This window comes from Mirounga angustirostris, unplaced genomic scaffold, assembly GCF_029215605.1.
Source record: "Mirounga angustirostris isolate CCGP_5_RB_7025 unplaced genomic scaffold, mMirAng1.0.hap1 SCAF_17, whole genome shotgun sequence".
In the NCBI taxonomy this organism is placed as follows: Eukaryota; Metazoa; Chordata; class Mammalia; order Carnivora; family Phocidae; genus Mirounga; species Mirounga angustirostris.
In genome coordinates, this window is record NW_026991725.1 from 12,688,785 (window position 1) to 12,702,336 (window position 13,552).

The 13,552-nt window shown below is 35.7% G+C and overlaps 1 protein-coding gene across 2 annotated transcripts in view; it reads right to left on the minus strand.

Moving 5' to 3' along the window:
* Nucleotides 1-13,552, minus strand: part of BRIP1 (BRCA1 interacting helicase 1) — a 195,103-nt gene that overhangs the window by 116,277 nt on the left and 65,274 nt on the right. For both annotated transcript variants that reach the window (XM_064583715.1, XM_064583714.1), the window contains exons 7-10: nucleotides 12,195-12,485; nucleotides 9,561-9,782; nucleotides 6,270-6,469; nucleotides 416-548 (exon numbers count right to left, since the gene is read on the minus strand). In XM_064583715.1, coding sequence (XP_064439785.1) covers nucleotides 416-548; nucleotides 6,270-6,469; nucleotides 9,561-9,782; nucleotides 12,195-12,485 — 846 coding nt within the window. The remainder of the gene's footprint in view (nucleotides 1-415; nucleotides 549-6,269; nucleotides 6,470-9,560; nucleotides 9,783-12,194; nucleotides 12,486-13,552) is intronic.

Below are 13,552 nucleotides of genomic sequence, written 5' to 3' on the forward strand. Positions count from 1 at the left end.
ACTCATAAAATTTTACATACAATTTCATGAGATTCATCGTAACCTCCAGCCCGCTCATGATTTCTATCCACCCAGGTTTATAACCTCTAAGTTAAGGAGAACAAAAAATGAACTTATCTTTTTATCTTCCAAATTTTTAATTTTATAACCAACAAAATAATTTTACAACCTAAAAATATTTACTTCTTTTAGATTTGAACAAAACAATTCACTCCTTTAAGCCATATTTCTTTCAAACTAAATAATGCTACTTTTTCAATCCATAATTTACACCATTAGTTAAAGATTACAAACTTAGATAATAAAATTTTAAAATAATTAAATTGCCGTTTTTTAAGTGTGGATTAATTTATTCACTGTTAAACCATCTCTAATTCACTAAATAAATGTCACAGGTAGGAAAAAAAAATCTTACCTGCAAAATGGGAAAAGTAGCAGTGGTGATGCCCATTTTGTGTAAATTTAAGAGCATTTCACTTCCACTCCATATTTTACAGGATGATTCATAATCCCTTTCCATAAGATGTTCAGAGTTTGCTTCTAACCAACTAAAATAAAACAATTCCATCAACCAGTATCAACCTTACATGCACTATTTCAACAAAACAAAGAGAACTGTGATACATTGATCATATTCCTTGAAGCTCTTAGGATACAAATGTGAATTAAGACATCTTTTAAAATGCACGCACATTTCATATTACATAATAAACACTTACATAGCTAAAAAGTAAGCTTTTATTCAGAAAAAAGAAACATGCATGTGATTTCCCAGTTGTGTTTTTTTAGATTCACACTGCTTTACTTTATCTTTCCAACTGAGAACCAGGTATAGGAGCTGATCCCAAATGTGAATAAAGGAAATATAAAACAATCTAATAAAGAAATTAGGGCGCCTGGGTGGCTCAGTTGGTTAAGCGACTGCCTTCAGCTCAGGTCATGATCCTGGAGTCCCGGGATCGAGTCCCACGTCGGGCTCCCTGCTCAGCAGGGAGTCTGCTTCTCTCTCTGACCCTCCCCCCTCTCATGCTCTCTAACTCATTCTCTCTCTCAAATAAATAAATAAAATCTTAAAAAAAAAAAAAAAAGAAAGAAATTAAGGTGTTACATATTAAGACAAAAAAGAGTTACTAGAAAATATATTCATTTTTATGTATACATACACATTTTTACATTCAGTAAGTACTTAAATGCCTATATTATGTCAGACACTGGACTGGGACCGGGTACTGGAAATACAGCAATAAGTAAAATAGGCAAGATCCTTATTCTCATGGAAATTACATTCTACTAAAGGGAAAAATAAACTTAGAAACACATAAATGAAACAAGAAAATATGAGGTAATGAAAAGTCATATAATGAAAATAAGTTAGCTTAATGTAGTCTACTTGCTATTTTAATTTGAATGTCAAGGAAGTTCTCTGTGAGGTGACATTTATTCTAACAATTGAATGCAAAAAGTACCCTGTCATGAAAGGATCAGAAAAAAAAAAAAAAAAATTCCAAGCAGAAACAACAGCTAGTGCAAAGATTCTGAAGTAGTAAACAAATTTTGCTTAAAGACCTGACAGAAAGCCACTGTCATTGCAACACAATGGGTAATAAGGAATAACATTATGAACAATGTTAGAACAATGTTAGATGATAAGCAGGAATCAGATCATGTTGAGCTAAGGTAAGGAATCTGGATTCTACTCAAAATGCAAAGGGGAAGGTTTTAAATGTTGGATTGATTGAGAGAACGTGAGCCTGTGAGCAGGGAGGTGGGGAGGACCATAGGGAGAGGGAGAGAGAATCTTGAGCAGACTCCACACCCAGCATAGAGCCTGATGTGGGGCTCAATCCCATGACCCTGAGATCATGACCTGAGCCCAAGTCGAGTCAGATGCTTAACTGACTGAGCCACCCAGGAACCCCTTAAATGGAGTATTTTAAATAAGAGAGAGACAATCTGGGGCACCTGGGTGGCTAAGTCCGTTGAGCGTTTGACTCTTGATTTCAGCTCAGGTCATGACCTCAGGGTCGTGAGATCAACCCCCGGGGTCTGGCTCTGCGCTTGCAGAGTCTGTTTGAGATTCTCGCTCTTCCTCTCCCTCTACCCTTTCCCCAACTAGTGCACTCTCTCTCTAAATAAATACAATCTTAAAAAGAGAGAGAGAGAGAAAATTTATTTTAAGTGTTAAAAGATGATTCCAGTTTCTAAGCCAGAATGGATTATAGGAGAAGGCAAGAATGAAAGCAGAGACCTGCTGGAGGCTGTTACAGAATTCTAGTTGAGAGATGATTCTGGGATAATAGATATGAGATTGAAGGATTTGGGATATACTATACAGGTGGCAGTGTGAGGCAGTAATCAAGGATAACAGATTTGAGGAACTGGCTGGTACTGTTTGCTTAGATAAGGAAGACAGGGCATTTGGGGGGAGTAGGTAGGGGAAGGGAAGGAGTTTGTTTTGTAAAGTTGAAAATTAAATTCCAAACAGACATAAATAAAGTACAGTTGGATATATGAAAATAGCATTCCAGAGACAGACTAGAATCTAGATTTATTATTGATTGGGCTAGACCAGATTCAGGCCTTACTAGTACTACTATGGTACTCGGTTACGTAATTTGGGCAAAGTACAGAGATAGAGAAGAAATGAGGTCCCAGGACCAAGTCCTGAAGCACTTCAACATTTAGACATCAAACAGAATAAGAACTATCAAAAGAAACTGAGAAAGAATGAACTATGAGGAAGGAAAATCAGGTCTCATAGAGGCTGTCTAGGAAAAAGTACTCCTATATGTCTCCTCTTGTCTCACTAGTTCACTTCTGACACATTTGGTCACTAAATGTATGTGGGATTCTTTTTTCCTTGCACTAAGCAATTCTCCAAGACACTAGCTGGGTGTCCTATGATTCAATTCAATTCTGACACTAACTGCAGTTAGCATAAACCCCACAGGCTAAGCATTCAGTTATCACCAGACTGCCCTCCCCACCTCTTCACCTCAGATGCCAGCATTTAAGTCCAAAATGTCATCTGTGCTTCTGACCAAGCAATTATAAAGCTGAGGTTCCCATGACCCCTCCTCAGGTGTGATCATTTACTAGAACAATGCACAGAACTCCAGGAAACACTTATGTTTACCAATTTATTATATAATAAAGGATAGAGATAAATAGCCAGATGAGGAGATAAATGGGGAGAGGTCTGGAAGGGTCTGAGCACAGGAGCTTCTGCCCCTGGAAAGGTGGGATGCTCCAAGCACATAAATACGTTCACTAATCTGGAAGCTCTCTGAATCCTGGCTTCATCACGTAGGCATGATCTATTATCAACTCAATCTCCACTCCCTCTCCCCTTTCCAGAGGGAACGGGGGGCTGAAAGTTCTAAGTTCTTTTTTTTTTTTTTTAAGATTTTATTTATTTATTTGACAGAGAGAGACAGCGAGAGAGAGAACACAAGCAGGGGGAGTGGGAGAAGGAGAAGTAGGCTTCCCGTGGAGCAGGGAGCCCGACGTGGGGCTCGATCCCAGGACCCCGGGATCATGACCTGAGCCTAAGGCAGACACTTAACAACTGAGCCACCCAGGCGCCCCTGAAAGTTCTAAGCTTCTAATCATGGTTTAGTCTTTCTAGTGACCACCCCCATCCAGGAGCCCACTAAGCACCACTGCATTAGAACAAAAGACAGCCCTAGCACCCAGGAAATCCCAAAGGATTTAAGAGTTCTGTCAGGAACTGGAGTCAAACATGCTCTTAGTGCTCTTATCACTTAGGAAATTACAAAGGTTTTAGGAACTCTGTGCCAGGAACCAGTGACAGAGAGCAATGTGTATGTATTTTCCATTATTTCACAGAAGTTAAGCCAAAAACATTTTTCATAGAGGTGGGAGTCCACAATACCCAAACAACACGCTGAGAAGCTGAGTAAGATAACAGAAAATTAACCTTTGGATTTTGCAACATATGGATCATTGGTGACCTTGATAAGAACAGTTTTAGTAGAATTCTGCAGACAACACAACTGACATCAGTGAGGAGAGACTGGGAAGTGAGAAAATAGAATTAGCAACTATAGACAACTCTTTCAACAAATTATGCTGTGAAATAAAAATGACAAACTGCTACATGACAAAAATACCACAAGGAAAGACACAAGCACATGGCAAAATAGGGGAAAATGTATTTGCAACTTTTATCACAGACAGGCAAAGGGTTAATTTGCAAAGAGCTTCTACAAATCAGTAAGAATCGTAACAAAACCAAAAAAAGGACAGAGATGTCAACAGACAGCTGACAGAAAAGGAAATATAAGTGGCCTTTTAAAATACTTAATATTGGGGCACTTGGGTGGCCCAATCAGATAAGTGTCCTACTCTTTGGTTTCAGCTCAGGGTTGTGAGATTGAGCCCCACATTGGATTCCACGCTCAGTGAGGAGTCTGCCTGGGACTCTGTCTCCCTCTCCTTCTGCCTCTCCCCACCCCACCCCGCTCTCTCTCTAAAATAAATAAATCTTTTAAAAAAATGCTTAATACCAATCATATTAAGAGAAATGTAAGTAAAAACTGCACTGGAATACCACTTTTCACCCGTCAGACTAGAAAAAAACAACATTCATTCAGTCATACATTGCTCACAAGAGTATAAATTAGTCCTCCACCTGCTCACTTATTGTGTAAATTTAAGAAATACTTGTCAGAATTACAGGTAGATCAAACAATCCCATTTCTAAGAATTTTCCTATATACTCCCGTAATTTTGAAATAATTTATGTTCAAAGTTATTCATTACAGCAATGTAACAGCAAAAGATTGTAAACCTCAATACCTATTAATTAGAAGCTAGTTAAATTATTGTACATCCATGTAATAGAATTCTAGGCAACTATTTTTTAAAACTGAGAAAGCTTTCTAAATCTTGATATGGAAACATCTCCAAAATATATTAAGTGAAAAAAGGCAAGATACAGGAAAATGTAGGTAAAAGTATAGTGCCAATAATTAACAATACTGTAGAGTATACTTAAAAATTTGCAAAGAGGGTAGATCTTACATTAAGTGCTCTTATAAAAAAATAATACAGAGGGCAGAAGGAAACTTTCAGAGGTGATGTTTATGGCATAGATTGTGATGATAGTTTCATGGATGTGTACTTAGCCGCAAACTCATCAAGTTTTATACATTAAATATTTACAGCTTTGTGTATGTCAATCATACCTCAATAAAATGGCTTTAAAAATAACATTTTTATGCTTAAAATAGAGATGACAATGGGGCACCTGGGTGGCTCAGTCAGTTAAGTGTCTGACTCTTGATTTTGACTCAGGTCATAATCTCAGGGTTGTGAGATCAAGTCTTGTATTGTCAGGTTCTGCGCTCAGCAGGAAGTCCGCTAGAGATTCTCTCTCCCTCTCCTTCTGCCCTTACCCCTCACATGCATATACACTCTCTCTAAAATAAATCTTAAAAAAAAAATGGAGAAGACAAAAGAAATGAAAGTATAGTATGCCATCATTTGGGTAAAAATGGAGGAATAGGGGAAAGTATCTATATTGGCTCATATATGCACTGAATTGCTCATAAATATGCACTGAAGGATAAACTTATTCAGGAGGAGGGGAACTAAGCAGATGGGGAATGGGGTGGAAAGGAGTTTTTACAACATAAAGTTGTATATCTTTTATGTTCAAACATGTGACTATATAACATTCAAAAAAACCTTTATACTATGAAGGAAACAAAACTGCTGCAGTAAATGGAATAGGATATAGGGTCAAGATCTAAGATAAAGAGATTCTAGATCAACAACCTAATGTCTAATAAAAAGGAATTCAACGTAAACTTTAATAAAACTATTACTAAATCTACTAAAGTAGTGAAATCTTGATTAAAATTCATCAAACCAGAATCCTACTCAAACTGAAAGATAAAGCAATAAGTTAAAGCCATAATCTAAAATTTTAAAATGTTACTTAAAATCATCTTTAGTTTATGTTCAGCCCAATGTCCTATACACATCATACATGGGCTGTTAAATTATTCTGTTAAATTAGAAATAAGATTCACAATTACCAATTTAAAAATCGATTATTTATTATATTCTTTTGAACAAGACAAAAGTTTGGACTGGCCTATTTCTAAAAGTTTAACAGGCAAGGAATAATCCATTTCCTAAGTTGCCTGATCAAAGTTTACTAATTAAAATACTATGGCATAAAAAAACATGTTTTTAATACAAAGGCAGCACAAATGACATTGTTAGACAAATGTTCTTACTTAATTAGGCTATAGCACACAGCTCGCAGAGGTTCATGGTCTTTCTTCCTTATATTATTATTGACCATACTATCTAGTTCATCTCGAGCAAACCGAAGCTGAACTTCTGTTACACTGTAACTTGCTGACTCCCGAGCACAGTCTTCAATGTTATGAGCTTCATCTAAAATGACAATCTGTTCTTTTAGATTGATATCCATCTATAAGACAAAAGAATTTTCCTGTAAAACATTCGGTAAAATGGACTTAACAGCAGTAAGCAAGATACTGCATTTAAAACTTCACACTAGGCGCCTGGGTGGCTCAGTTGGTTGAGTAACTGCCTTCGGCTCAGGTCATGATCCTGGAATCCCTGGATCAAGTCCCACATCGGGCTCCCTGCTCGGCAGGGAGTCTGCTTCTCCCTGTGACCCTCCCCCCTCTCATGTGCTCTCTCTCTCTCTCTCATTCTCTCTGTCTCAAATAAATAAATAAAATCTTTAAAAAAATAAAATAAAATAAAATAAATAAAACTTCACACTATAGGCCAACATGGCAAGGATAATTATCTAAGTAACTGATTCTAGGTCTAAAACTTTTAAAGCACTAAGGCTAACAAATATCAACATTATAGTTTCCCATTTTTCACTCTCAAAATACTTTGTGAATCTATCAACCAAAATGAGTTAACTGAGTCTGGATTAAGGTACAGCTGGCCACACAAAAGGGTATAAAAATCTCACTATACAATCTCCAACATAATTTTAAAAGGGGAGTTAAAAAGAAAACTTTAAAACTAAAATAATTATACAAGATTCAAAAGACTCTCAAAATACTAATATAAATACAGCATGTATCTGTTTCATTTTAGTTGTTCCTACAACCCTTCATTTTGAGAACTGTTCTTCCGCAGCTGTTCATCTGTTAATTAAGGGACATCACCACTCTCACACCATAGACTCAGAACCCAGGCTTGTCAGTTAAAGTATTCCATCCCTCTGTGGTCACAGGTTCAAGAATGGAGATGAGATTCAAGGTAGGCCAATCAGAGAAATTTGGGTGCTGAATATAAGATTATGTTCTTTTTTCCAGGTTAGGTGGCTGCTTGTGGTTATCTTTGTTCCCACTGGAAAGAAACTGCCTGAGAATAAAGCCATCACACTGAAGTCAGCCAAGTATTTTTTCTTAAGCTCTACTGAAGCTGGGTTTCTGTCACTTGCAACTGAAAGAGTCCTGGCTTATACAAAGTAATGTTACAAAGCAATTGCCAGTGAGTTATTCGGAGGAAAAAATATACAGAGAGTTGACAATGACTGAAAAAGAACCATGGAAGAATAGGAAATATACTGGGGTTTAAAAGATGAGTAGAGGGTTGCCTGGGTGGCTTAGTTAAGCATCCAACTCTTCATTTCAGCTCAGATCATGATCCCAGGGTTGTGAGATCAAGCCCCACGTCAGGCTCCCCACAGGGCATGGAGTCTGCTTAAGATTCTCTCTCTCTCCCTCTGCCCCCCCCAAAATAAATAAATAAAAGGTGAGTAGAATTTGGATTTGGATAGCAAAGGGAGTTGGGGCATTTCAATATAGGCATCATCAGAAGCAGAGATACAGTTAAGAACAAGGTATCCTCAGGGGACTATGAGGTAATTCTTGAAGGGTCCAAGTTGGGAGTTTGTAGCAGAGATGTCCAAAAAGGTAGATTCAAGCCAGACTATTGAGCATCTTGAGAGTAAGCTTAAGAGACATGGACTTTAATCGACAGATGAATTGATAAAGAAGATGTGGTATATATACACACAATGGAATACTACTCAGCCATCAAAAAAAAAAAATGAAATCTTGCCATTTGCAATGACATGGATGGAACTAGAAAGTATTATACTAAGCCAATCAGAAAAAGACAATTATCATATGATCTCACTCATATGTGGAATTTAAGAGACCGAACAGAGGATCATGTGGGAAGGGAAGGAAGAATAAAAGAAGACGAAGTCAGAGAGGGTGACAAACCATAAGAGACTCAGTCATAGGAAACAAACAGGGTTGCTGGAGGGGAGGGGAATGGGGCGGATGGGGTAACTGGGTGATGGACATTAAGGAGAGCACATTAAGGATAGCACGTGATGTAAAGAGCACTGGGTTTTATATAAGACCGATGATTCGCTGAACCCTACCTCTGAAATTAATAATACACTGTGTTAATGAATTGAATTTAAATTTAAAAAATTTTTAAAAATTAAATAAAATAAAAAAGAAATATGGATTTTATCCCATGAGCCAAGAGTGCAATAGATTTTGAAGCAGAAGAAAGCTGTAATAAAAGTAGTATTAGGAAGACTGACCTGGCATTAATAGGTACAGTGGCTCAAATGAAAGGGGCCTTGCTAAGAGGCAACCAAATAAGAGGTAGGACAGTAGAAAGAGTAAACATAATAATGCCTATTAATTTTAAAATAGAAAGCTAATGAGAGTTGTGCAGTAAGATCTAAAGAGAGGAATAACAGGTGAATATACCAAATTATTCGCTTTTTTTTTTTAATGGAGCACAAAGTCATAACCCTGAGATCAAGACCTGAGCGGAGATCAAGAGTCGGATGACTAACCTAATGAGCCACCCAGGCTCCCCCAAGTTATTCACCTTTTCTCTTATGCTGTAACAACTGGATGGTTTTAAGACAAACCATGCAAATAAACACAAATGCTATATCCAAACTTCCTTTCGCAAAAGCTCACAAAGCATAATTTACATAGTATACATATTCTCCCCACAAAGTTCTTCAAACTATAGATTCTTCAGATGAATGTTTTAAAATAATTCTGACCATTCATAAGTAGGAGGAGTGATACTTATTACTAGGTCTCAACTGGGGGTAATTTTGCACCCCCAGGTTATATTTGGCAATGTCTGGAGACTTTTTGATTGTGACAGCTGTAAGGGTGCTCCTGGTGTCTAGTGGATAAAACCAGAGATGCTGCTCAGCATCCTACAGTACACAAGATAAATCACCACCACAAAGAATTGTCAAGCCCAAAATGTCACTATTATAGGCTGAAAAAACCCCATCAAAATCCCACTCAGTACTAGGTCCTTAAAAGTATTAATTACCTTGGACATTAAGGTGATAAGATCTAAAATTCAGTTTTTAATACACCTCAGTGTATGTTTTCAGTACTCTAATCTGCTTATACATTTCATAAATTAAATATAAAGCAAAAAATAAAGTAAAAAGTAAAACATCTAAAAGCTTTCACATTGATCATTTACATTCCAATAAGTAGAAGAAAAGTTCTACTTTTCACATAGTTACTCACACTTTCCCTTATTTGTGCATCTAGAAGATAGTTGTAAGGACAAAATATTATGTGAGCATCTTCTATTAGTTCTCGTGCTGTGTAATATGGACATGCCTTTAGTTTTTTCCCCAAGCTGACAAGTTCTTCTATATCCCAGGCTTTGCACATTCCTTGAAGAGTCTGTAATGTGTGTTGATCACTAATTTTATGTACACCATGATAAAAATAGCAGGATTTGCCCTAAAAACAAACATGCGTTACTGAAATGTGAATCAACAAAGGAATAAAACAAGTTTATCTCAGAATTTTCAGAACATCATTAAAACCACAAGGCAAAGATTTTACACGAGAGAAATTATACCATAACCATAATCACAACCATTTTAAAGAAACTCTATTAGTTGACTCAGTATAGCTCTAGATACTCTAAATTAACCTGAAAAAAAATGTTTTGAATTATGTTTGCTGTGCCATTGTTCTGATTAAAGTGATATTAGGCAAAAATATTTCTTGAAGGATACACAAGAACAATGGTATCACTGGTTGCTTTCAAAGATAACTAAGTGACTTGGGGACAGGAGTGAGAGAGATTTTTCTTTATAAACATGTCTGTACATTTTCAGTTTGAGCCATGAGACAGTATTACTTAATCAAATATAAAGAAGTAAAACGAAAGGAAGAAAGGAGAAAGGGAGAAAGGGATGTCTTAGGGGAAAAAAACAGAAGAGTGTTCACTATAAAATATCTGGAAGATACAACAGAGTACCAAAAATCCCACTAAATTATCTATAATTCTATCACAGAAAGAATGTACTAGTAACATTTTGATGTATTTCATTTATACTTCTTCTATACATATGTACATATGGATACATCTCTAAAATGTGGCCCAACATTAAAATAATGAGAACGTAATTAACTGTTAAATCTCATCTTCACAAAAAACACATTCTTCCATATCTAAAATAATTTTTTAGAATTATTTCTAGGGCTAGTTAAGATTAGTTTTTCTTATTTGAAACAAAAATTAACTTTTAGCAGATAAGTGCATTGCTTTTCCAGTATAGGAGCACTATCGTAAAAGAAACAGTGAACAAAAACACATGTGCCTTTGGATCAAGCCCAAAAATCGGAAAGTTTAGACTTTAAGGGCACTTAGAATGACACTCCTGCGCAGGCTGATAGCAAAATTAGAATGGCTCATCCATTTTAGCCGTGTAACACAACCCTGAGGGGAGTCTGTCAATTGAAGTGTTATCACACTTTTAAACTCTTTTTCACTCAAACTGTCAGATATCTATTTATCATTTCGCTTTGGTAATTCAGCCACAGTAAACATAGACACCTATAGTGACTTTGTAATTGGCCATCATTACAATACCAAATTACCCTAAGGACTTGAGAACAAGAAAAAGAATGTTCGTGTATGGCTATGAGCTAAGCATTCTGAAGCAGAATTAGGTCCAGGCAACCAAAAGCAGGTATCTTCAATTATTTATAACCAATGAGAAAGAAATGCATAATATAAAATAATATATTCATATTACATGGTAGAAGGTGATACATCAATTAAATGAAACTCTAAGGTCTATGGCTCATAGCCTTTTGTGTAGAACCAACTCTGTTCGACAAAATACTAGTGAAAGATAGAACAACTTTCAAAATATATTAATTTACCATTGGTCATTTCATAGACTATCAACTTATGGTTCATGAATAATTTCTGAGTATATTCCAGACTTGTAACTTCAGTTTCAGACTAAACGAGTTATTAAACACAGACTACCAAACTAATACCGCCAAATAAATTGTTTTTACTAAAGAAGACTTCTCAATTCCACCTTGACCAAATTCATATTATTCAAGATTTCCCTGGAAAACTTCAAAACCACCAACGACATATCTTTAAAGTTAATAATTTAATATAACTTTTTTTGAAACAGAAGTTTGTACTTATCAGAATTACAAGATAGGATAATCATTATATTTCTCATTCAATTAAAAAGCATTTAAAAATTTACTCAAAGAGAGAGCCTAAATAAACTATCTTCTCATGAAGTTTTAAAATATATAAAATATACTAATTAGATCGAATTAGGCTAAATTATTTAAATACTTTTATCTCCTCCTATGACATCATCCATATTTGACTATTTTTGGTAGCGGGATTTCAAAGAGGTACTAGAAAATTAATTTCAAGGAATTAAATATCCCCAAGCTTTAGAACCAAAACCTATCATTTTAAACTTGAAGAAAGATTTTCTTATGGTAAAATTATTTCTCAAAAAATAGCAATACTAGGGGCACCTGGGTGGCTCAGTGGTTAAGCGTCTGCCTTTGTCTCAGGTCATGATCCCAGGGTCCTGGGATCGAGCCCTGTATCGGGCTCCCTGCTCCGCAGGAAGCCTGCTTCTCCCTCTCCCACTCTCCCTGTTTGTGTTCCCTCTCTCACTGTCTCTCTCTCTGTCAAATAAATAAATAAAATCTTTAAAAAAAAAAAATAGCAATACTAGCAATTCATTTGGTTTTCATAAGTTATTTGATTATCACTGGGAATACACATATGAAACAGAAAATGAACATGTAAAAAATTGAGTAAATTGAATCTTTTCAGCCTTATTTTTTTCTCTAAAACAAAATAACTTTACTCACGTTTTTTCCATCCAGCAATTCCATGCACTTTTCCTTTCTGTTGAAGTTACCTACTACTTCAGGATGGACACAAGTATGATCCCTGCTGGAAAGAATAGTCATTGGGACCCCTGAGTACGCTGTCCTCCGGAGCTCTCTAGTAATCTGAGCTATCTGTTTGTGTGTGCGTGTCCCAAAATATATTTTGGGTATCTTGGATTTCCCCCCATGATCCTTCTTAGTGGTATTTGAGGAATCTTGACTGCTTCCTTGTTTAGTAGAACAACAACACCTGGAACAGTGACCAGGGGGCTGAAACAAAGGAAAGAAAAGACAACTTATGCCTGGTTACCACAAAAAACGTTATTAAACCCCGCACAGAATCAGAATCTATAAGTAATAAATCACAACTGTCAAATAAAGAGAAATGTCAAGATATTACATTATCTAAAAGTTGCCATTAAAGAAAAAAATACAAATTCCATTTCAAATTGTTTTTCTTGCACTCTTAAAAGTTACAATGTTTCCATATTTGCATGGCTTTCTAACATATTCCGACTCTCAAATTCCAAATGTTTTAAGAGGTTTTAATTCTAATTAGAAAAATAAGACAAAATGGAGTACAATTTTCATTTTTGCTTAGGCTTCAAATGAACTCGTAATACTACAGTTTCGAGTTGATAGTGCTATTTTTGTTCACAGTGTAGCTCATTCAAATATTCTATACCAACACTTTAAAGAGCATTTTAAATATACCTTACAAAAAAAATAGAAATATCAAGTTGAATCTAAAATAGCATTAAAAACAAGAAAACTATTCTCTAGCAAAGGGATGCAAATGAATGCAAATTATTAATATTTAATAATGAGGCAGGTTGCTTGTGTGGAACAAATACATCTGAAATTCCATTACCTGTCATGGAATTCAAATCCATCAGTAAAATTTTTAAGGATAGCTTTTTCTGGACAATTTTACTCATAATTCAGTTCCACAATTAAAATAATTAGATAAATGTCTCCTAAACGCAACATATGGAACGGCAGGAATATAGTCTGTTATTTACCTGATTTTTCTCTTCTGTTTCCAAACTCAAAAATAAAATAAAAAGTTCATTGCTATATATTAGAAACATGAGTTCTTAATAACTATTCCCTCCTCAACCTCAATTACTATACAAATGAGACAAAATGCAGCCTCATTTAAGAGAAATCCCGTGAAATCGTTAGTTTATAGAAGTGGTCACTGATGGGGAAAAAAAGCTAAATAGCACAGTAGCTTAAGAGAATTTGTTCAATAGAACAAATACACCTTTTAACCGAAGTTTGTTTTTTTTTTTTTAATTATAATCAGTAAGAATAGCCTTCATAAACAAATGCTA